Source organism: Notechis scutatus, chromosome Z (assembly GCF_049901735.1).
Source record: "Notechis scutatus isolate UNSWTSFEM ecotype Mainland chromosome Z, rNotScu1.2, whole genome shotgun sequence".
NCBI lineage: Eukaryota > Metazoa > Chordata > Lepidosauria > Squamata > Elapidae > Notechis > Notechis scutatus.
The window spans coordinates 96,150,628-96,172,016 of record NC_142025.1 but is presented as its reverse complement, the minus strand read 5'-3'; the positions used below and the strand labels follow the sequence as shown (position 1 = coordinate 96,172,016).

General features: G+C 39.7%; 1 protein-coding gene across 2 annotated transcripts in view; it reads right to left on the bottom strand.

Moving 5' to 3' along the window:
• Window positions 1-21,389, bottom strand: part of LOC113413516 (inactive phospholipase C-like protein 2) — a 52,842-nt gene that overhangs the window by 8,700 nt on the left and 22,753 nt on the right. For both annotated transcript variants that reach the window (XM_026669839.2, XM_087946348.1), the window contains exons 2-3: window positions 4,652-7,141; window positions 1,730-1,939 (exon numbers count right to left, since the gene is read on the bottom strand). In XM_026669839.2, coding sequence (XP_026525624.1) covers window positions 1,730-1,939; window positions 4,652-7,141 — 2,700 coding nt within the window. The remainder of the gene's footprint in view (window positions 1-1,729; window positions 1,940-4,651; window positions 7,142-21,389) is intronic.

Genomic DNA, 21,389 nt, shown 5'->3' with positions numbered 1-21,389 from the left:
ACTGTATTAGTAAGCCAAAACTTGAGCTTGCCACTACATGCCAAATGTCAATGGAAATACAAGCATACCCCTCCATATTTTTCTTTTAAATACTTCAAAAACCAGATAAAACTCTACAGATTTCCAAATGTGCCAACATTTGCAGCCCAGACTGCTGAGAATGATGAAAAATGTAGTCCAAGAATGGCTGGATTCACATAGCACACTATATCAGATTTTGTTAAACATGCCACATTGACTTGGGTTCTCTTAAAACAGTAAGGCATAAATGGTAGTTCACAATTTCTGAGTTCAAACAAATATTACTATGAGTTAACATGCTTTGTGAACGTATCTAATGCCTGAGGATCCAAGAATAGGAACCATGGCTTTAAAGGTTGTTTCTGGACTAGAAACTAGAAGATGGTGAGTTCTGGCGTCCCTTACATATGAAAGCTGGATAGGTGGCTTTGGGTCAGTCACCTTCTCTCAGCCCAATCATATAAATTAGATCAGAATTATGTGGGAAAAACAGAAGGTGAGAGCATTATATATGTTGCCTTGTCATAAAAAATACGCATGGGAGAGTGACAGCATAGTTTTTGAAGTTTGTATATGTGAGTGTGTGATCTCTCTCACACACACTTTAAACTATACCTATTTTACATACACAATTTAGTGTCCTCTTCATAACTTAGCACCATTTCTCCAAACTATCGTACATATTTCCCCTTTCTATCCCCTCTTTTTTATATATTTACAACATTCATGTGAGGGAGATCAGGATAAGAAAGAAAGACTAGGCCCTCTTCCGACGCTAGTTGTCCTCTTAAGATATTTGCCTGCCTTGTTCCCATTGTCATTCATTAGATGCTTTCAAACATTTTCCAAAAGAAAGAAAAAAATTCTCATCTACCTCCTGGTCTGCAAAAAGAATGCTGTGTCCAACTACCAATTCGGTTCTCCAAAGGCATTCTGGGTAACAAACAGAACTTAAGAATTGGAAGAGACAAAAAAATTGCTGTTTTTTTCTAATCCGGGAAGAGACTTTTTTCTGGGCTTGATTTGGAGAGTTGTGGACATTTTAAAGTCCCAATGAATGGTTGACAAGTATCTGGAACTCCTCAAAAAGAGCAATCTCGCCTTCCATTCTTGTGCTAGATTAATGTTCCAAAGACCAGTGTTCCATGCTCACATGGGCCTACTACAAAATGACTTCTGCTCAGGGGTGGGCTGCTAGGGGTTCGCAGGGGTTTGGAGAGCCCCTAGCTAAGATTCTGTGCAGTTTGGAGAACCCCCAAATCCCACTCCTGACTGTCCCCTACCGTCCCGTCGCCCCCCAGAAGTCTCCACGCAGCCCGTTTTGGATGCAGGTAAGTGCAGGGCGCGCGCAGAGACTGGGGAGGGTGAAAAACTGGCCTCCCAGAAGTTTGGAAAGGCCAGAAATGGGCCTGTTTCCAGCTTCCAGAGAGCCTCCGGAGACCAGGAGGGCAAAAACACTGCTGACTAAGCCATACCCACCATGGCCACTCCCACCCAGCTGACTAGGCCACACCCACCATGGCCACGCCCACCCAGCAACTGGGCAGAGAACCTTTTGCTAAAATTTTTGAAGCCCACCCCTGCTTCTATTACAAAAGTGAATTAGCTGTGTAGTAGAACTCAGGCCAGGTTATCCGAATAGAGCACAATTCACTAAAAAGAAGCATTGGCCAGGGGGAACATCTTCACAATCACCAGTTGCACTCACAGTGTCATAGGCGGCAAGTACTTTTCTCAAGAGTTCAGGAACAGGCCCCTGGGTCTCCATTGAAGGATACTCTTCACCCAGGTTGAGGGTAACCGCGGGGGGATTGTCCTTCTCGCTGGGCTGAAGCCACGTGGCCAGCTTCAAGATGCATTGTTTGATGTTGGCGGCTGGTGTTAGACCACACAGTTCTTTGAAGGAGACCAAGGCATTCTAGGAAAAGAAAAGAGGATGAGGAAAAACACCAACTCAGAAGAACATCCCTTTACACTTTTCATTTCCGTTTACTTTTTTCTACCGCCAACTTGTAATGTGTCTCCATCCCCAAGGATTTAGAAATATGAAGGCCTTCACCTTACCCCTCTTTTGGGGGCAAAGTTTCTGATGCATACCAAACATCAGAGTCATTCTGAACAATTTTGAAGATGGAAGTTCTTTTTTCAGCAAAGTCACACCTATCACGAAAGCAGTGAGGAGGGGTGGGTGGGAGGCAGACATCTAATATTTTATTTTAAAGTGACACAAACAGCAGGGTCCAATGAATTGAGACCACAGATAGATGAACAGAACTGAAATCGTTTGGCTTTTTTTTTACTTCATTTCTCCCAGTCTATAAAATGAAAGTACAGGTGGCCCTCAGATAAGTCATTCAGTGACTGTTGAAACTCGCAACAATGCTAAATGAGTGGTACTTGCAATCTGATCTCCTCAGAGATCATTGCAGTAGTCCATGGTCACACGGATGTCAGCTATTTTGCTAGCTTCTGACAAGCAATGGCAATGGGGAAACTGGCAATGGGTAACTGGCAACAAATGGCAACAATGACATCCTCACTTAGTGACCTGCAGTGATTCTCTTAACAATGGCAATCATATCAGAATTGCCAATAACATGAACGCTGCATTTTGTGGCTGTGTTGCTTAGCAACGGAAATTCTGGTACCCATTGCCATCCTTTAATTGAGGACTTCCTGTAGAATGAAAGGTATCAGCAGGGGCAACAGGGAAACTACCAAGTATTCAAATAGAATTAAAGAAAGGGAGAGCTACTGAGATTCATTTTTAATTACAGAGCAGGATCACTGATTTCAAGTATAGCAAAATTTAGATCTGATATATACATTTTTATATGAACTTTTCTGTATGTTTGTGTTTATACACGTACACATTTGTTTGTATTTTTATTATTTAACATATTTCTATACCACAAAGAACTTAATACTAATGTCATTGATAATTATATATATTTTTATCCAATTGTTATTATGTAACAGTTTGGTAATTTATCAAGTTACTTAATTTACTGGAAAAATACACCAATATTTTAATCTCAGATTAAAAAAAATAAACAAATAGTTAAAGCCTAGTTATGGAAAAAGAAAAGTGACTATTACTCAAGATTTATGTATTTACTTAGAGGTATTCATCTGCTAATAGCTGCAAGTTATTTTAAGCAGATTGATAAAATATTCGGAATTTTTTCTATGACAAGGACAAACTTAATTTATGGCTATCATGTGATGATAGGGAGGCGGGTCATAACTTTTCTGACCTTCAGCTTTTTAACTGAGCATGTTATTTTGATTTCAATTTCTCCAATGAACATAAATGATGATGTTAAAAAACTATTGATGGCCAAGATTAAAAAGTTATTGTGTGACCCTTATGATATCATAGCAAGGGCCTCCTTCCACATTTAGCAATAGCAATATAGTATTTTAGGGCTGAGCTGCAGGCTGCAAGACACATTTGGAAGGTATTGTGACTCAAGCATGTCAGTCCTTATTTGCATGACAAATTTAGACTCTGAAATCACCCCAGTTTTAAAATTGTAAATAAACCATTTATTGTTGCTTCCCAAAGTCATGAGTATTTAGGGATATGAATACTCTGGCTCAGCTTACTGACAATCAATTTTTAAACAATATGCATTGCAAGAGAAATCTGTATTGTTTACAGCGACATAATGGCTGATTATTCAATTAAAAATATTTCTTGATTTCATAATTCAATCCAAATGAATTATGTCTAAGCCATATCTAAAGTTCCCAAAATAATATTAATAGGAAAATGTGTTTGAATAATTTGCAGCATTTTAAAATAAACAGTTGAAGAGTATTATTGAGGTCAGTATTAGTTATTTGTAAGAACTCTGGAATAAATAATCAGAATATCCCAAATCAGTGTCTAAAGGTTTTAAAGAATATTAAATATGTTCCTTATGATCTTAAGACAAGATAATTCAACAAAAGATTTTCTTTCATATTTGTCAGATACTCCAAAGAATGTTTAAGAAGCTGGTTCAATCATTTCTACTATATTGGAAGAATAAAACAGATGAAAGAATATTTACTCTTAAGATACGGGCTTGTCATACTGTTTCACCTTTTGGTTTTATATCAATAAGTTCATTAATATAATATTATAAAGAAGCGACATTTAAAAATATGAATGCAGTTTATGTGCTGGAAAGACTGATCAATATTCTACATGATCAAGGTTTAATGTGCTTAAAAATGGGCTAAGTAGCTTTTTATATGCAATATAATGTTTGTGCAAGTTTTTTATTAATTTTTTCTTTTTTTACATTAAAGAAAAAAAAAATCAGATCTATATTCAAAAGATTTCCCCAAAACCTCAGAAAATGTCAGTCTCCATCATCTTTATGCAGACCGAGAGAAAAGAGCAGTCTTGCCTTTAAGACATATTCTTAAAGTAAATTCATTTTTAAAATTATTTTTCGTTTTCATGTGTTTCATCTTTACCATTTTGAAATGTTTCAGAATACAAACATGGTACAGGAAATAAATTACTAGATGGTGTTCCAGAAAAGTTCAAAATCCAGGAGGCACCATTTTGCTCTTTTCCAAAATTTTGCAAACCAAACTCAGGAGCCTAAGTTATTGTATCCCACTATCTGGATACCTGCATGTTCTCCCGCAGGTCTGTTGCTTCCCGCAATGGCTGCGTAGCTGTGCGAAATACTTCATCAATGGCCTTGATTCCTGTGGCCTTAGTGGATGTGTATTCCCGCATGTGCCGTCCCTTACGCCCTGAGAGCCCCCGTCGGTGTGCTTTGCCTCCTCCCCGCCGGTTGGTGATGGCCACATGCACGAACAAAGTAGCATTGGGGAGTGGTTCACCAGCCACAGATTGAAGAGGCACATGACGATAGCCAGCCTGGAGACACTCAAAGGGGATGGTATATTGAGCAATGAACTCATCTCCAATATAATCATCATCAAGCACCATGAACCGGAGTATTGCTAGTTCAGGGAGATTAACCTGAAACTCCAGGGTCTCGTCAAAAACAGGGTTATCTCCACTCTGAAGGACAGTTTTGGTGCGCTTTTCTGCACAGTCAGCAGGAATGCCATGCATTTCAACGCAGACGTATGGCTCTACGACATCTCCCTTGGCTCCAGATCCTTTGGGTTTAGGCAGATTCTGACCACTAATGACTTTGAGATGCAATAGTTGGGCCGAAATGCCAGGTAATGTGTCCTTGGTGTTTGCACTGAAATAAGAGATCTCCTCACGCATAATTGCTGGGCGGAGGACATAGCCACAACCCCCATTCTGGCGGAACCAGCCGGCATTCAGATCTATCATGAGACCAGGTGTCTGGTAATTCATGGCCACCATCTGGCAGCCACATTTCCAGAAGTCCTGAGGGTTCATGTTGCTAGCATCAATGCGCATGGGGCTCGGATAAACACGTGACAGGAAGCGCTTGTTGTAGGCCACAAAGTCCTCTGGCTCCTCATTGGCATAACGTCCCGCTTCCACCTCGCTGAAAGAACACACCTCCCAATAACACTGGCTCCGCCGAGAGGTCTCAAAGGTTTGGAAAGACACAGTCTGGCACAGGCTGACGAGATCTGAAAGTTCACGGCACAAGATGCGTTGGGAGCGGGGATGGTCTCTGTCCCGTTCAGAAAGTGGGAGGCCTAGCTCCAAGGCCTCATCATCATCAGATACATCTCCCTCACTTGACTGACAGTTTGGAAGAAGCTTCCGGCTTTTTATGAGGATGTATCCCTTGAGTTTTTCTGGAGATGGCAAATAGATTTCATTTGGGTTTGGAGGTGTCAAGTACAGCTTCTCCCCAAAAGACTTCCTTAGATACTCAGCCACAAGTCTCTGCTGGGCAACACAGCAGCGCACTGAGAGACACAGGATAAGTGGAAACTTGGAGGACTCAAAGGCATGTTCAGCAACAGCAGCCACTACCCTGGAGAAGGCCAAACGGCTCCCTGCACCTACCACAGGCTCACCAGATGAACCATCACAAACCACAAGTTCCAAGCTACGGCAACCAGCCTTAAGGGCTGCCACATAACCCCCAATATCTGAGGTGGAGCCTCCCCAGAAGCAACTGTCCTCAGCCAAGCATGCTCCGTGTGCAGAGCTAATGAAGTAATGGGAAAGTGGCTGAGTCATGTCCTGGCACACCTTCCGGTGCTGTGGGTCAAATATGTCACAATCAGCTGAAAGGAGGTAGCGAGTGAAGCCATCAATGGCCAAGTAGCCCTTTTCCCGACCCTCCTTGGATGGCTCGTATTTGGCAATGATCTCCATGCACATCTCTTCGGTTACTTCCTCCATACCCTGCTCTGCCTCTAAAAAACTCATCAGATCCCTCAGACCCATGTATTCTTTATTGCTGGAAAATTGAACCAAGAGGAAAAATACTTCAGGCCTGGTACATAGCTCACAGTATGCCTTTATGAAGATTTGACAGTTCACCTCCTCTCCAAGTCGCTCACTGGCTGCTTTCTGGAGCTCTTTGAACTTCAACTCAATTGTTGAGGCCTTCATGCCAGGGTTAAGAGCACGAATGAGCTGCACAGCACGAGAAACTGGGATTTGACCCTCTTTTTCTAGATCTGCAATGTCAAAGACAGAAGAGATCCAGGAGGTGCGGGGATTTGGGTAACCAGTCTCAGGAGCCTCATCCGGAGTGTGCTTCCCGTATGAGGCCAAATATCGCAGCCCCATCACCCATGCGTTCACCACATCAGCAGAGCTTGCCACAAGGTCAAGGGATTCATAGTTCTCTCCATAGATTATGGAGAATGCACATTCATCTGGAAACTGGTCTGAAAGGCCATTGGAACGCAGCACGGGAGTCTTTTTCCCAACTCGCACTTCCCTGACTGACTTGATTTCAATTTTGGCTTTCTCAGAGTCCTTTTTGGAAGGTTCCCAGTGCATGAAACGTAGGTCTGGGTCCAGCACAAAGAACCGGCTGTACATGCGAGAGTTAGAGCGCACTTTCTTCATCTCACAGCCCTCCAGCATGAAAGAGATGCAGGCGGCTGTGCTGTTGAGCTTCCGATTGCTAGGCATGGTGCTGAAGGAGACTGTCTTCTTCTTCTTCTGGGGCTGCATACGGCGCTGGCGGGATCCATCCTGCAAGAATAGGGAGGAGAACAAATAAATCAGGAAATGCAATGGAGGGAAATGCCTCTTTTTTAAAAAAATAAAAAAGGGAGGGGCAAAACAATAAAAAAGATGCAGAAGAAAGGGAGAAATGTTTGCCTTCATTCAGAATTCCATCTTCCTCTATGGCTTCCAATTTATAGCAATGTTCAAGTCTGTCAAGATCTTTTTAGATCCTGAGCTTGTCAACATCCTAGAAGACAAGCTCAGGAGCCGAAAAAGGTCTTGACAGACTTGAACAATGGGCCCTATCCAACAAAATGAAATGTAATGTGGAGAAAAGCAAGGTTATACACCTGGGCAAGAAAAACCAGAGGTACAAATACAGATTAGATGAAACCTGGCTCAATAACAGTAACTATGAGAGGGAGCTTGGAGTCCTAGCGGATGATCACTTAAACATGAGTCAGCAGTGTGGCAGCAGCCAAAAAACCTAATACAATCCTTGGTTGTATAAACAGAGGCATAGAATCAAAATCACTAGGAGTATTAGTTACCGCTTTATAAAGCCTTCATAAAACAACACTTGGAATACTGCATCCAGTTTTGGTCACCACATTACAAAAAAGAAGTTGAGACTTTAGAAAAAAAATACAAAGAAGAGCAACTAAGATGATTAAAGGCCCGGAAACTAAAACATATGAAGAACTATTGCAGGATTTGGGTTTGGTTAGTGTAGAGAAAAGAAAGACATAGCAATATTCCAGCATTTGAGAGGCTGCTATGAAGAGGAGGGGGTCAATTTATTTTCCAAAGCACTATAGGGCAGGATAAGAAACAATGGATGGAAACTAATCAAGAATGAAGCAATCTGGAATTAAGGAGAAACTTGCTAACAGTGAGGACAATTAACCAGTGGAACAGCTTGCCTTCAGAAGCTTCATCACTGGAGATTTTTAGGAAAAGACTGGACAGTCCCTTATCTGAAATGGTATAGGATCTCCTCCTTGACCAGGGGGCTGGACTAGAAGACCTCCAAGGTCCCTTCCAGCTCTATTCTGATTCTGATTCAATGTAGTCTTTGAAGGCAGAGAAAGGCCTTAAGTCAGAGGAAGAGATTACCTCAAGGAAAACAATACAGAGCCAGAGGAAGAGATTACCTCAAGGAAAACAATACAGAACATGCAAACCATAGAAGATGAAGAAATAAGGAGATTGTGAATGGTTTAAAAATTTTTCCATATGGATCTACATTACAAATGAAGACAAAATGCTTGGCATTTTTTTTTTTAAAATTGTTGCTTCATTCAGGTTGAGAAAGCCATGGAAGAGACCCATTAGGTAGGAAAGAAGAGGCAGGCTTTTCCCCAGTTTGATCACATTTAACCGTACATTATTAGATAAGGCCCACTCAGAACATACAGGGGCCAAATAAAGCCCATTCCTAGTGCTAAATATACCTACATCCGACCATTCTGCTCTTTGCTTCCCCTCTTCCTTCCTGATGGTTCAACCGGAAGACCAGTTTGGGGATTGTGGGCTGGAATTGACAGAATGGAGTGGAAAATAATAGGCAGGATAGAAGAAGAAAAGGAGACGGATGACAAATCTGAGAGTTGATTTCTCAAAAAAAGATCTTGAGTTAAAATTTCTATTAAGGCTTAAGTCCTAAATATTATAGTGTGTTGTATGTATTGCGGACAAAATCACACCAATCTTGATTTTGGATCTACTTTACTGTGAGGATGTTTTAATTCATTACTGAGTTGCTTGAGATATTATTAGCCTTATACATTAAATTAACATTATAATATTATATTATATTATATTATTACTGGACAGCATTTTTTTTCAGTTTTGCTTCCTGAAGACCTTTTAGTGATTGTGATAGACCCCTTCAAATTGAATATAAATATAATTTCATAATGTTTGTATCTCATGGGAATTTTGAGAAATATGAAATTAACTTTTAATGACTCTAATGTATTTAATCACATAATATTTCTGACATGCTGCATGAGTTCAACAGAGCTAAAAGTGTTTTGCTGCTGGTTTGCATTTACATTCAGTGTCTGATGAATCTTGCTGCTGTGTCCAATAAGAGTCAGCCAGCACTGATGGATTGTTCTGATATAGTTTTTCCATTGTGGTAGTGTCCTGGTAAAACCTTTCATTATGATGTTCATCACTGACTGCACCTAGACTTTAGGAAAGAAGTCCAGTGTGAAGTCCAGAAAATGAATCTTCAGTGAATGATGCACTTCATGGTCTTGTATGCTGCAAGAAGTTTGTCAACCAGTTAAATGTGATTTGGTGCTCTGTAGTTGCCCAGAAAGTTCTCAACATCCTTGAATGCTTTTCAGGCAATTTTCTCTGGTCCTCCTAATAGATAATCAAACTGCTTGTCATTAATGAGATATCCGATCTGTGGATCAACAAAAATGTCTTTCGTAATCTTGGCATCAGCTATTCTTGGAAACATAGGAAACAAAATGTTTTCATCAGTTTGAGTTTAATACGAAGCAGAGGCAAAAATATCTTTGCCGGGTCAAAAAGTGATTCATGTTCCATGTTTTTCTGTCCTGGAACCAAATTCTTTCAGAGTGGCCATTTCTTTTTATTATAATACAACTTTTTTGCAAGGCTGTCTTATTCGCTTATGTAACATCGATACCTGGTATATCCAGGTTGCATTCTAAGCAGCAGAGCCACTATCTTTAGATCTCCACAAACATTTCAGTTGTACTTCATGTATTGGATGTGTTTTAACAGCAGTTACATGTCTTTGTATGGTTCTTTCCCATGTGCACTATAACCAACAAGTACTTAAGGATGTACATTGCTATTGTGTAAAAACAGAAGATTTCTATAAAACAGTATGTTATAGGTTAAAGTACAGGTTATTTTCATGATTAGCAGCCAAAAATCTGTGAGATACATTTCAAAGTGTTCAGGAAGCATAATCTTTGTTGTCCAATACTATATTATTATAGTATTCTATAGTGCTTTTGAACTTTGAACTTTTAAAAAATAAGCCACAGGTGTACTTTCATAATCATTAAACAATTTTTCCCCATGTGTGCTTCAAGCTATGTGTTAAAGGATTATGCTCTTCTCAGAAAACACTGTCCACTTGTCAGAAATATCCCTGGCTGATGTTTTGAATTTGCCTCGCCAAATACTGCAAAGAGAAACAAAACGTAACAGAATTGGAGGGGATGTATGAAGGTCTTTTGCCATTTTTGCTAATGTTACTTCTTTTAATGCCACAGACTTTGTCTGCATTACGCCCTAAAAAATTTTCTCCCTACTCTTCAGCCATCAGAAAAAAATTAATAGCATAAAATCAACTGTCCTACTAATAATGTCTGTCTTGCCATTGTAACTGCAGTTCTGGGGTTTATTCTTATTTTAGGTTTCCAGAATGTATTAAACAGATCTATTGGTTAAATCCTCTGGCTTAGGTGTGAGTTACTTTTCTGAAATCACCAGTTGGGGGAAATCATCCACCAATCATAGTGTTGTGATTGGCAAATAGTTTTGAGAGATGGCCAGACCTGCATGCTTTAGCATCTGTCAAAGCCAAGGACCTTTGCAAGCCCACATATCAGATAGCGAGTGGGATGGGGGTATGCCTGATAAAGTGGGAATGCACAGACCTCCATGGATCAGTTATTTGCTTTGAACATGGGTTGCTTTGAACATGGGTTTAGTGTTAAATTAAAGCTGCACACAGATAAACAAACCGTGAGCCAGTTCTTTCAAATCCAGAGAAAGATTTTAACTTCCCTCTCAATTTATCCATATAATGAATCAACAGATTGCACTGAGTTGCTGGAAGAGGAGAACCAGAACCAAGGGCAGAAACTTATAAGCTTGAAGTAACTGATAAGTACTGGGCTCATCCCTCACACTGACTGTACCATTACAAAGTTTGGCAGATTGCACACATCCGTAAATTGCCAGATGCTATCAAGGGGAAAACAGTAATTTAACTCTAATAAATCTAACCGAGCTTAAAGCTGCTCATATCATAGGCACATGGAAGAATAAAAATATTGCCAGAGAATGTTTATAGCATCATAAGGTAGAAGTGGGAAAGACTTTAAGCTACATTTAGCATTAATTAGGCTGGGAAATAAATCTGCCATTCATTGCCCAGACCCATCAAGTTATCTACTGAATCACTGGATTTTGCTCCTTCCGTTGTAGAGTCCAGATATCGCAGCAACCTGAGCCCATGACAGTCCAATGGGCTCAGAACCATTCTGTGTATATGTGTGTGTGTGTGTGTTCTTTTTCCTCATCTTTCCCCCTCAAATAAACTAAGCCCCTAGAAAGTGAACAATGTAAATGAAGCTATAGAAGTAGTGATACTAAGCAATCTCCACTTTGCAGTCACTGTGACTTCCCTTGATATGTCATAGAAATTACATTTTGTTTTGTTTTATATTTTAAAGTAAAAGCTAGAGTATAACAGCAAGCCAAGCAGAAATAAAACGTGGAATCAACTACATATACGTCTAATAGTAAATTAAAAAGATAACTTTCTTTTAAACTGCTCCAAATCCATTGGGAGACAAACTCATTTTGCAAAAGGAAAACACAATAAATCAACATATTTCAAGGACAGAGATAAGCTGTTCAAATAATTCAGTCCAAGGAATTGTGATTCAGTCACCAACTAGACCAATTAGAGATAGATGTGTTTAAGGAACAATCAACTGTTGTACGTTAGGCTGTGTTGGTATGAATATCCTATCTGAGATAATTTTTTTCTGCATTGATGGCAAAGCTAAAGCATCATTCATATTTAAAAAATAGTTTAAAATTCAAGTTCAGCTAGCTCAGACTTTATATTCCCCTTCCATGCAGTTTCTTAAGGTTGTTGAGCCTGCGCCCCATTTTCCAAATTATTTTGTTTTCTGACCCACTCGAAAGATCAACAAGAAACTTCTCAAATGTGCAAAGGTCATAAGGGAGCACTAATCCAAACAGTGGGTTTGTTTGTCTAGAGGATATCCAAATGTCTCCTTTACACACAATGTAGTAAAGGGATTACAGTCTTGCAAAAAGTTGCAATAAATATCTCAGTGCTCAGGGTTGGGATAAAGGAATGTAAGAAATAAACAATCATTTCTAGCCATTTCAATCTGAATATTTTGTGAGCATTAACTCCACTTACTCATGCCTTGGCCAGCAGAGAGGAAAAAAATCCTATTTACTTTAGAGTTAAATTGATGTTAAAAAACTGCTTCAATCCAAGATTTGCACACCATCAAAGCAATACAAAGCTTTTGACCACCATGTCAAATCTACCTGGGCATCTTTAGAGTGGACTGCAAAAACTCTGGCCTGAAGTTCACAAAAGCTGTTAACAGTCAGTGTTAAAATTGCTTTGCTAGATGGATTTATTTTATTTATTAATTCAATTTCTAAGGCTGCCCAATTGCAAAATGATTCAAGGCAATTCAAGGATTCAAAGCAGTATATAACTAGGACTAAAACACACAACAACAACAACAACAACAACAACAACAACAAACAACAAGAAATGATAAAACAACCATTCAAAGGTATGAGAAACAAAACAATCTGCTAATATTTCAAAAGGGCCACAAACTGCCTTGGGCCAGTGCCTGCCAAACCACCCGGGTTTTTAAGGCTTTCCTAAATGACAGGAGACTCACAGCAATACAGTTTGAATTGGACTGGATATAAGGTTGCAGAGGGTTGATGCAATAATAGATGAGACATATCCATGGGATCCCATAAATTGTCATTGTTGTGTTGATGGGTCTGATATGTTAATCCTGTCTGATCTTATAGAAAAGGCAGAAATTATTGAAGGTCTTAGATCAATAGACTGAGTCACTAAAAGGCAATGTTTTGTTTTCTTTAATTTTAAAGAATCAGTATTTATACCCATATAAAAGTCTTCAGTTGTTTTAACATCTTGACTTCAAGGCCAGGATGCTTCAAAGCACAGGATGCTTTGAAGCCATCCCTGGTTTCATCCGGATATCTGAAAATTAATGGTATTTTTCTTCTGTCATGTTTTTGACCGCTGGGCAGCATTTTCTCACTGTGTAATATCATTGTCGGTAAAATGGGAACACTTCCAAATTCAAATCAAGGTGCTGGTGATGGCTTATAAAGCTTACATGGCCTGGGGCCGGAATATTTGCAAGGCTGCTTCACTCTGATTTCATCTACCCATCCCCTCAATCTAATAGAAGGGAAAAAAATGTTGTGGGTCAACATGTTCCTAATGAGACCCAGGAAAACAGTCTTTTCTGTCACAGTCGCCTTGCTTCAGAACTTCGCCTCCCCTGAGATGAAACTGACCCCAACTTTGCTAACCTTTTGAAAGAACCTGAAGATATGGCTGTGCCAAATAGCTTTGGGATCCAGTGACATTACTAGAGAGCCAGCTAAATTGCTGCCGTAAAAGGAAAATGATTGAGTTCTCCCACAGATTACGTTTTTCTATTGTTTTAAGAGTTTTATTGTTTTTAATAATTTAATAATTCTTGTATGGTTTTGTGGATGTTTAAAGAGTTATGGCTATTTAATGGGTGGCTATATAAATTTAATAAACAAACACTATGATACACGCATGCCACATGACTTGCACAAAGGCCAACTTAATGAAGTATTTGAAGAGCTTCACTGATTAAAAATGCTCTATGAATGAAGCTTTTCTTCTTCATACACACAGCATATGGAACTAATGTTCAACCATGATTAATAAGCAAAAGGACAAAACTGGCTGCTCTCCCAGATTGCAATTGGCTGCTGAGAGGGGAAATTTATTAACAGAAAAACCAGAGAGCCAGTGCTGAGGGCCACCCGAAGTAATGCCCACCCTTCCTCATTTTCTCAATTCACTGTGAGTGCAGCCACCAAACCCACCGAACCTGTTCTAACTGTTGGCAGCCAAATGCCAGCGATGTCAATGGGGCAGAAAGCCAAGCTGATTTTTTTAGATGACATTTCACTTTGCCATCCTGGGAAAGAAGCACATGAATATGTTAGCAATGGGTTCCCAGGATCAGAATGGACAGGTGAAATTTGCAGAGAAAAATGGCAAATATATCTAGAGGTGGGATCTGTTGTTTGATGTGCTAGACTGGAGAGATCTAGGTTCAAAATATCCATTTGGCAATTTAGTTTACTACAGTTAAGTAGTTTTCACCCCATGTTTCTTTCTTAGGCTAACTTGCCCTCATGATTGTTGTAAGAGTAAAATGGGGACATATGGAAATGTAGAGTTCCTGGAATAAAGGATATAAATAAAATACATAATAAATAGTAAAGTGTTTCTGGATGAGAGCCAGTTTTGTGTAGTGGTTAAAACATCCAGTTAGAAACTGGGACCCCATGAGTTCTAGTCTCTTTTTAGGCACAAAGCCAACTGGGTGGCCTTAGGATAGCTTCTCTCTCTCTCTCTCAGCCCTACGAAGGAGGCAATGGTAAACTATTTCCTGAAAACCTTGTTAAGGCAATCACTATGAATCAACAGTAACTCTAAGGTGCACATGCACATGTGCACTTACACACACACGCACGGGCACCAATCTTGATAGCCTGTGCCCTAAGATCAAATCTGTAAATCTTGATTGGTCTTTAAGCACAGAATTGGTCTTTTCTCACCACATCACAAGTCTTTATTTGTATTGGATCAGCTTACTTCCTGCCTCCCTCATGTGTGTGTATGTATGTAAAACATTGAATTAGAGAAGACTACGGCAAATTTAAGCATTCTTATATGCAACTAAGAGGTACTGTTTGTCTCCTGCAATTATGAAAGGCAACATAGGTATGGAAAAATGAGGAAGCAAGCATCATTTTCTCTTTAATATTATGTCCACTGCAGAGGTATCTATAATATGTTCAAATGGAAAAAAGAACTCTAAAGGTGGCCACCTGTAACACAGTCAGTCTGAAACAGAATACCTATTGCTGAATCTGTTAACACGGAATAATTGTTCCTCAGATAAACTGGTGATTCTGGAACCTCAGAACTGAGGATTCAATCAATGGCAAATAAGAACTGTGAAAAGTAGAAGTAGACAAGAGTATAATTTGAGAAATAAATTATGAAAGAAAGAAAGAAAGAAAGAAAGAAAGAAAGAAAGAAAGAAAGAAAGAAAGAAAGAAAGAAAGAAAGAAAGAAAGAAAGAAAGAAAGAAAAAAAGAAAGAAAGAAAGAAAGAAAGAAAGAAAGAAAGAGCTGGATTGTTTCCTTGATCTGCAACTTGAATGATGTCAGCCTAGGGGCTTTCCCATGCCACCTGGAGAGGTTTATGAATCCCGTATCTTAGGAGGGGAAAGTGGTACTATCCTGGGAAAGGGAAAGACAAAATTGAGAGAGAGGGGGAGGAGGAGATGAGTCAAGCATCATAACAGTTGCATAACATACCATCTCTACGGTTACCACAGGAAGGAGGAGAAATTGATGGTTTCTAAATTGACAGAGATCAAGGGATGGTGATGGAGGAAGGGAGATTCTATTTTCACCTCATCAACTTTTGGCAGTAATAATGGGAAAGAGAAAAGGGTTTGACTCTCAAAGTGTGGATGAGTATTTCTGGAGCTATTTGACTCCCACACATTAAAAAAACATTGATTACAGAATTCTCTCTGAAGTGAAGATCATATCTTTAGGGAGTGATGAGAGTTGTACTTCAATCATAGATGGAGTATACTCCGTTTCTTTTTCTTTTATTTGATAAGAAAAATCTGTTCATAAGGCCTAATTTCGTTTGTTCTAATGGTAGTAGGTCTCCAAGTCCTCTGATAGAGGTTATTTAAATCTTTGATACTACATATCTTCTGTTTTTTTCCTTTTAAATCAAGAGTTAATCCTAGAATGAGTTTAACTCTGAAAGGTTTAATATTCAAATAGAAACCACAAAAGAGTAGTAGAGTTGAAATGCCAGAAAGAAAGAATTCAAGGTCATCATTTGATTCATTGATTTTTGTCTCAAACAAAGTTATGGAAACTTACCAGAATCTTCTACAACTTAGTATCCTCCAGAAGGGATGTGACTGCAACTCAAGGAGCTATGATATCAACACTTGAAGAGCACTAGGTTAGCAAAGAAAGACTTCACACAAAGATGTTGAAAATTTTGAAAATAAAGATGGGGGAGCAGGGCAGCATATCCAGTGCATACTCAGTACTCTCCTTATTCACATCTCCCTCCACTGCCATATCTTTCAAATTTGGCAACTTTAAGATGTGTGGACTTCAGCTTCCAGAATTTCCCAGTTAGCATGCTGGCTAGAGAATTCTGGGAGTTGGAAGTCCATATATCTTAAAGTTACCAAGTTTAAAAGTCATTGCTCTACTCATTTTTGCCCTAGTTAAACACCATATTTTAAAAATTAATTTTCTTATCTATTTAAACTATTTATGGGGCCACCAACCTCGTTATCGCAACCTGGGTAGCTAGCACTAATAAAACAAAAACAACAATGAAAAACTGTTACAATAACGATCAGCTACTATAAAGGCTCTGTAAAAACAAACCAAAAGGTTTAATACCCCTGCTTTCAAGAAACAGAATTTGCTCTCAGAATTTGTAATAATTTTTAGTCTTACATTTATGTTTATAGGATGCGGTCTTACTTCCTCCTCCTCCTATCATCATCATCATCATCATCATCATGATGGCATGTTTCAGGCCTGTCCATTAAACAATGTCATCTGACAGGACACAAGTGGAATGTTTTCTTGTCAACGCACTTATATTCTGGAATTTATTCCCTTTAAAATCTGCATATCCCCAAATATGCCTGTTTTTTAAAAAAAGCTTTGAAAATTTGGTTCATCCCATAAGCAATGGCATCCTGTCCTTTGAGTTGGACTGTTCTATACATTTATGATGATAAGCTGTTTTCAATTCAAGTTTTATTCTGTTTTAATTTGCTGTACAGTTTTTAAAATAGTTTTTAAAATAGTTGTTAAAATAGTTTTTTTTTTTAAATGGGAAAATAAGTTTTAAAAAAAATCCACCTGTGATGGTATGGCATCCTCAGCAACTGTCTTGGCTAAACATGCCCATTTTTTCTTTAGATTAGACATGACAGATATTTAGATCGGCAGTTCTCAAAGTGGAGTTTTGGGACTTCCAGGGACCCCAGACATTTTCAGGTGGCCCAGGAAATCAAATAAAAATTTCTCAGATTTAGTTTCTAATATGGTACAGTAAATAATAGATATAACCCTATCAGTAAGAGCAGATAAAAGTTCTTTGGGGTCCTCAGTTGTTTTAAAGAATGCAAAGGGTTCCCAAGACCCAAATGTTTGACAAGCTAATTTAGATGATACTTTCTAAGTCATCATCTGCATCTTCACCCTCGCCATTACCATTATTATCTAAAAAATAAATTGCCTCAGCAGGAGTTCCAATGTAGGGTGATCATATAGGTGCAGCACTGATTAAAAAATGGTGCAAAGATTCTTTTTGTTTTCTTTTCTAACAGAAATTCTGGTGGGTGATTCTTTGGTAACAATGACTAACACAGTAACAATCATCACAGAAAAAGCTTCTTTCTTCTTGCTGTAACATTTACAACCAAGTAAAGGTAAAGTTTCCTCCCCCGTTGTTGTCTGACCCTAAGGAGAGCATTTCTATCTTTTGGCTGAGGGAGCCAGTTTTGTCTGGAGACACTTCCGTGGTCATGTTGCCTGCATGATGATATATCAAGCCACACCAAACACTGTTACTTTTCCACTGAAGTGGTACTTATTCATCTACTCACATTTGCATTCTTTCAGACAGCTAGGTTTGTATTATTACCCAGTTTTTCTATTAAAAAAATAAAACAGGGCTTGACTCTCAGGGCCTAATGGTTAATGGACTGAGATAAGATTACAACTCCACTCTGTATGAATCTTGATCCCTTCCTTGCCCTATTTGTTAAATTTAAGTCAATTTTATCTTTTTATCATTTTTTTTAATGTTAACATTAAATGTTTTCATTTGTTTGTAAGCAGCCTAGAGTCAGTTCTTGGTGAGATGGTGAACACGAATTTAATAAAGAAACAAACGAACTGCTGGGCTGAAGGACTTGGTAAGGCCTCTAGCAGAAAACTAGAGATTGCTTCTCCTTCCCGTCCCCCTGGTTGGACTCTGGTTCAAGTTTTAGCTTCTCTAGTCAAAAAGAATCCCAGGAAACTTCATTTCCACATTTCTCAAATTGTCCAGAAGTACCAAATGGAATTATAATGTACATTTGTTGATTATCCTTTTCCCGATTCACTAATTAAATCCTATCCCTATCTCATTTCTGGGTTAAGATAAAGCTTAAGTCACAGAATATGTATTTTTTCCATCCCTATATTGCTATAATTCAGCATTGCAATTTCCACCTTTTTTTTTTTTGCTAATGCACTTTCTCTCTGAAGTGCTAGAAACTATGTTGCATAATCCCCCAAATTATGTTTAGCATTAAGAAGCCAACTATCCCATACACAGCCAGGTTACAACTGAGGCACTACCTCTTTTAATGCAGACATTACATACCCCTGCAATCTTCAAACTAATGGCACTTCTAGTGTTCTTTCTCTTAAAATTAATGCTATTTTGCAAGCAAGACCACTAACATCTATTTGAGTTCAGAGTCACTGTCTGCAAATTAGTCTGTGCTAATCCTTTCCCTAATCCTTGCTTCCCAAAAGAAATCCACATTAGACTGTAGGAAATAAAAATAATCTGAAACTTGGCTGCAAAGGGGACTTAATTTTGCAGTTTATTTTTACCTTCAAGTTGTTGTTATTAAAGTATTCCGGGCTGCTTAATCATAAACTAGCTATTAATCTGAGATCAGACTACATGCTAAACAAGATTAAAGCAAGTAAGTAATATAAATTCTTTTTTGAGTGGAGTTCAATGCCAGGTGATTAAGATATCCATACAGTTTTCTTGGAAACAATACAGAAAAGGTTTGCCATTGCCCTCTGCCAATATGACTTTTTTTTTCTTTTTTAGTTTTCCAGACCAGCCTACAGCCCTGTTATTCTCTAGATGTCTCTCCTCCATTTGGATCCTGATCTGTTTAGTTCCCAAGCCCAAGGCAAGGTCAGCCAAGTGATATCCTGTGCAACAGCTGTAATAAACTGGTTATTAAAGCTTTATTCTTAACCAGTGCATATCACACGAATGCCACAATAAACCAGTTCACAACACAATATGGCTTATCATGTCATGCAAACAACTTAGGAAACATATATGAACCTCTCTTGGAGAGAAAGCAGAAGCCTACCCTAGCCAGGGATGCTAAATTAGGCTGCTTTGTTAAAATCCAAGCTTCTTCTCAATCATATAGTAAGCAGGGAATTGTTGGGGATGAGAAAACATCAGCTTCAGGGATGTTTAAAGGGAGACCCCTTCCTCTACATTTTTTCACCAACAAACCCAGCTGAAAGGCTAGATACAGACTTCCTCAGGAAGTTTGTACAAGAGAAATAACTCTTCCTGTCTTTAAAATAAGAACAGGTGCTTTAGCCTGAAGTGTAGCAATAAAGCAGTGGAGGAGAAGGAACATGAAGTAAAATTAGAGCCAGGAAGGCATGACTCCCAATAAAAAAGGCCAGGCAGACAAGCAACTTGCTTGGCAAAAGCTTAACTTAGAACTGATCTCACTGGAATCTGGCTTTTTATTTATCTTGGCAACTGGCACTAATTAGATAATAATCAGGAAAATTCCCATGCTGGGGATACAAAGCCAAGACTACCATTGGGGTATCCAACTCATGGTGTTCTAATAGAGACATGGCTTGGCTACTCACAGAGAACAGTATTGGACTAAAGGAACATTGCTCTGGTCTAGCCTAACAATTCTTATGTAAGTGTCTTCCACACCATTTGTGTACTCTTGGTTGCAGCTGTTGTATCAGACTTACAACAGCAGGAGTGATGGAACATGAAGGCTGCAACATTATCTCAGTTAAAAGGCAACCTCCATTAAGCATCCCCTTCTATTGAACATCATCTAGTACTACTCTTCTGGCAGCCAGAACAATAAGAGAGATGGAAAGCAAAGTTGCCCCATCTAGTCCAAGAAAATGTTAACACTGAACTCATGCTTCTACATACTATAGCAACAGACAACAATGAAAAGAAAGGGATGAATGCCATCCCTTGATGCAAACCATGTTGTGAACATGGATTGGATGAACCTTTTTGGTGACAGCACTGTTTTTCTTACCTTTTGTATGGGATCTTTTTTAAAGTTTATACATTCAGGAGTGGTGGCAAACCTATGGCATGCGTGCCAGAGGTGGCATGCAGAGCCCTCTCTGTGGCATGCGCACCGTCACCTCGCTCCATCGTGTTTCTCATTTGCAGGACTAAAACAATGCGCAAAATAGCATCCTGTCTTTGTGGTGGTACATTTGCTGTGGCTGCCTCCGTGGCCTGCCCCTTGCGCAGCAGTGTGAAATTTAGCACGCTTCACAATGGGGGAGACGGAGTTCCATCTCCTCCTGGAGCCCATTACAATGGGGAGCCACTTATGCGACCATGCTCATTCTTGCCTCCCGGATGTCAGTTGCCTTTCCTGCCTGGGGTTGGGATGCCCTGCCTCCCTGCTGGCCAGCTGAGCTTTGGCGTGCTGTCCCTGGGCTTGTTGGCCTCTGGACATCAGATTCCCACCCCCCCTCAGGAAAGAGACAAGAGAGAAACAGAAGGAGGCAGAGAGAAGAGAGAGAGAGACAGATGGAGGGAAAGAGAGAGGGGGGAGGAAAAGAAGGGTGGAGGGAGGGAAAGAGAGAAAGAAAGAGAGAAGGGGAAAGAGAAAGAGACAGAGAGTGAGAAAAGAGGGAAGAGAGAAAAGAAACAGAGATAGAAAGAGAGAGAGGGAGGGAAAGAGAGGGGGGAAAGAGAAAGGGAGGGAGGGAACAGAGAGAGGCGGAGAGGGAGGGAGGGAAAGAAAGAGAGGGAGGGAAAGAGAGAGGCAGAGAGGGAGAAGGAGGGAGGGAAAGAAAGAGAGGGAGGGAAAGAGAGAGGCAGAGAGGGAGAAGGTGGGAGGGAAAGAGAGGGAGGGAAAGAGAGAGGGAGAAGGAGGGAGGGAAAGAAAGAGAGGGAGGGAAAGAGAGAAGCAGAGAGGGAGAAGGAGGGAGGGAAAGAAAGAGACGGAGGGAAAGAGAGAGGCAGAGAGGGAGAAGGAGGGGGAAAGAAAGAGAGGGAGGGAAAGAGAGAGGCAGAGAGGGAGAAGGAGGGAGGGAAGGAAAGAGAGGGAGGGAAAGAGAGAGGCAGAGTGGGAAA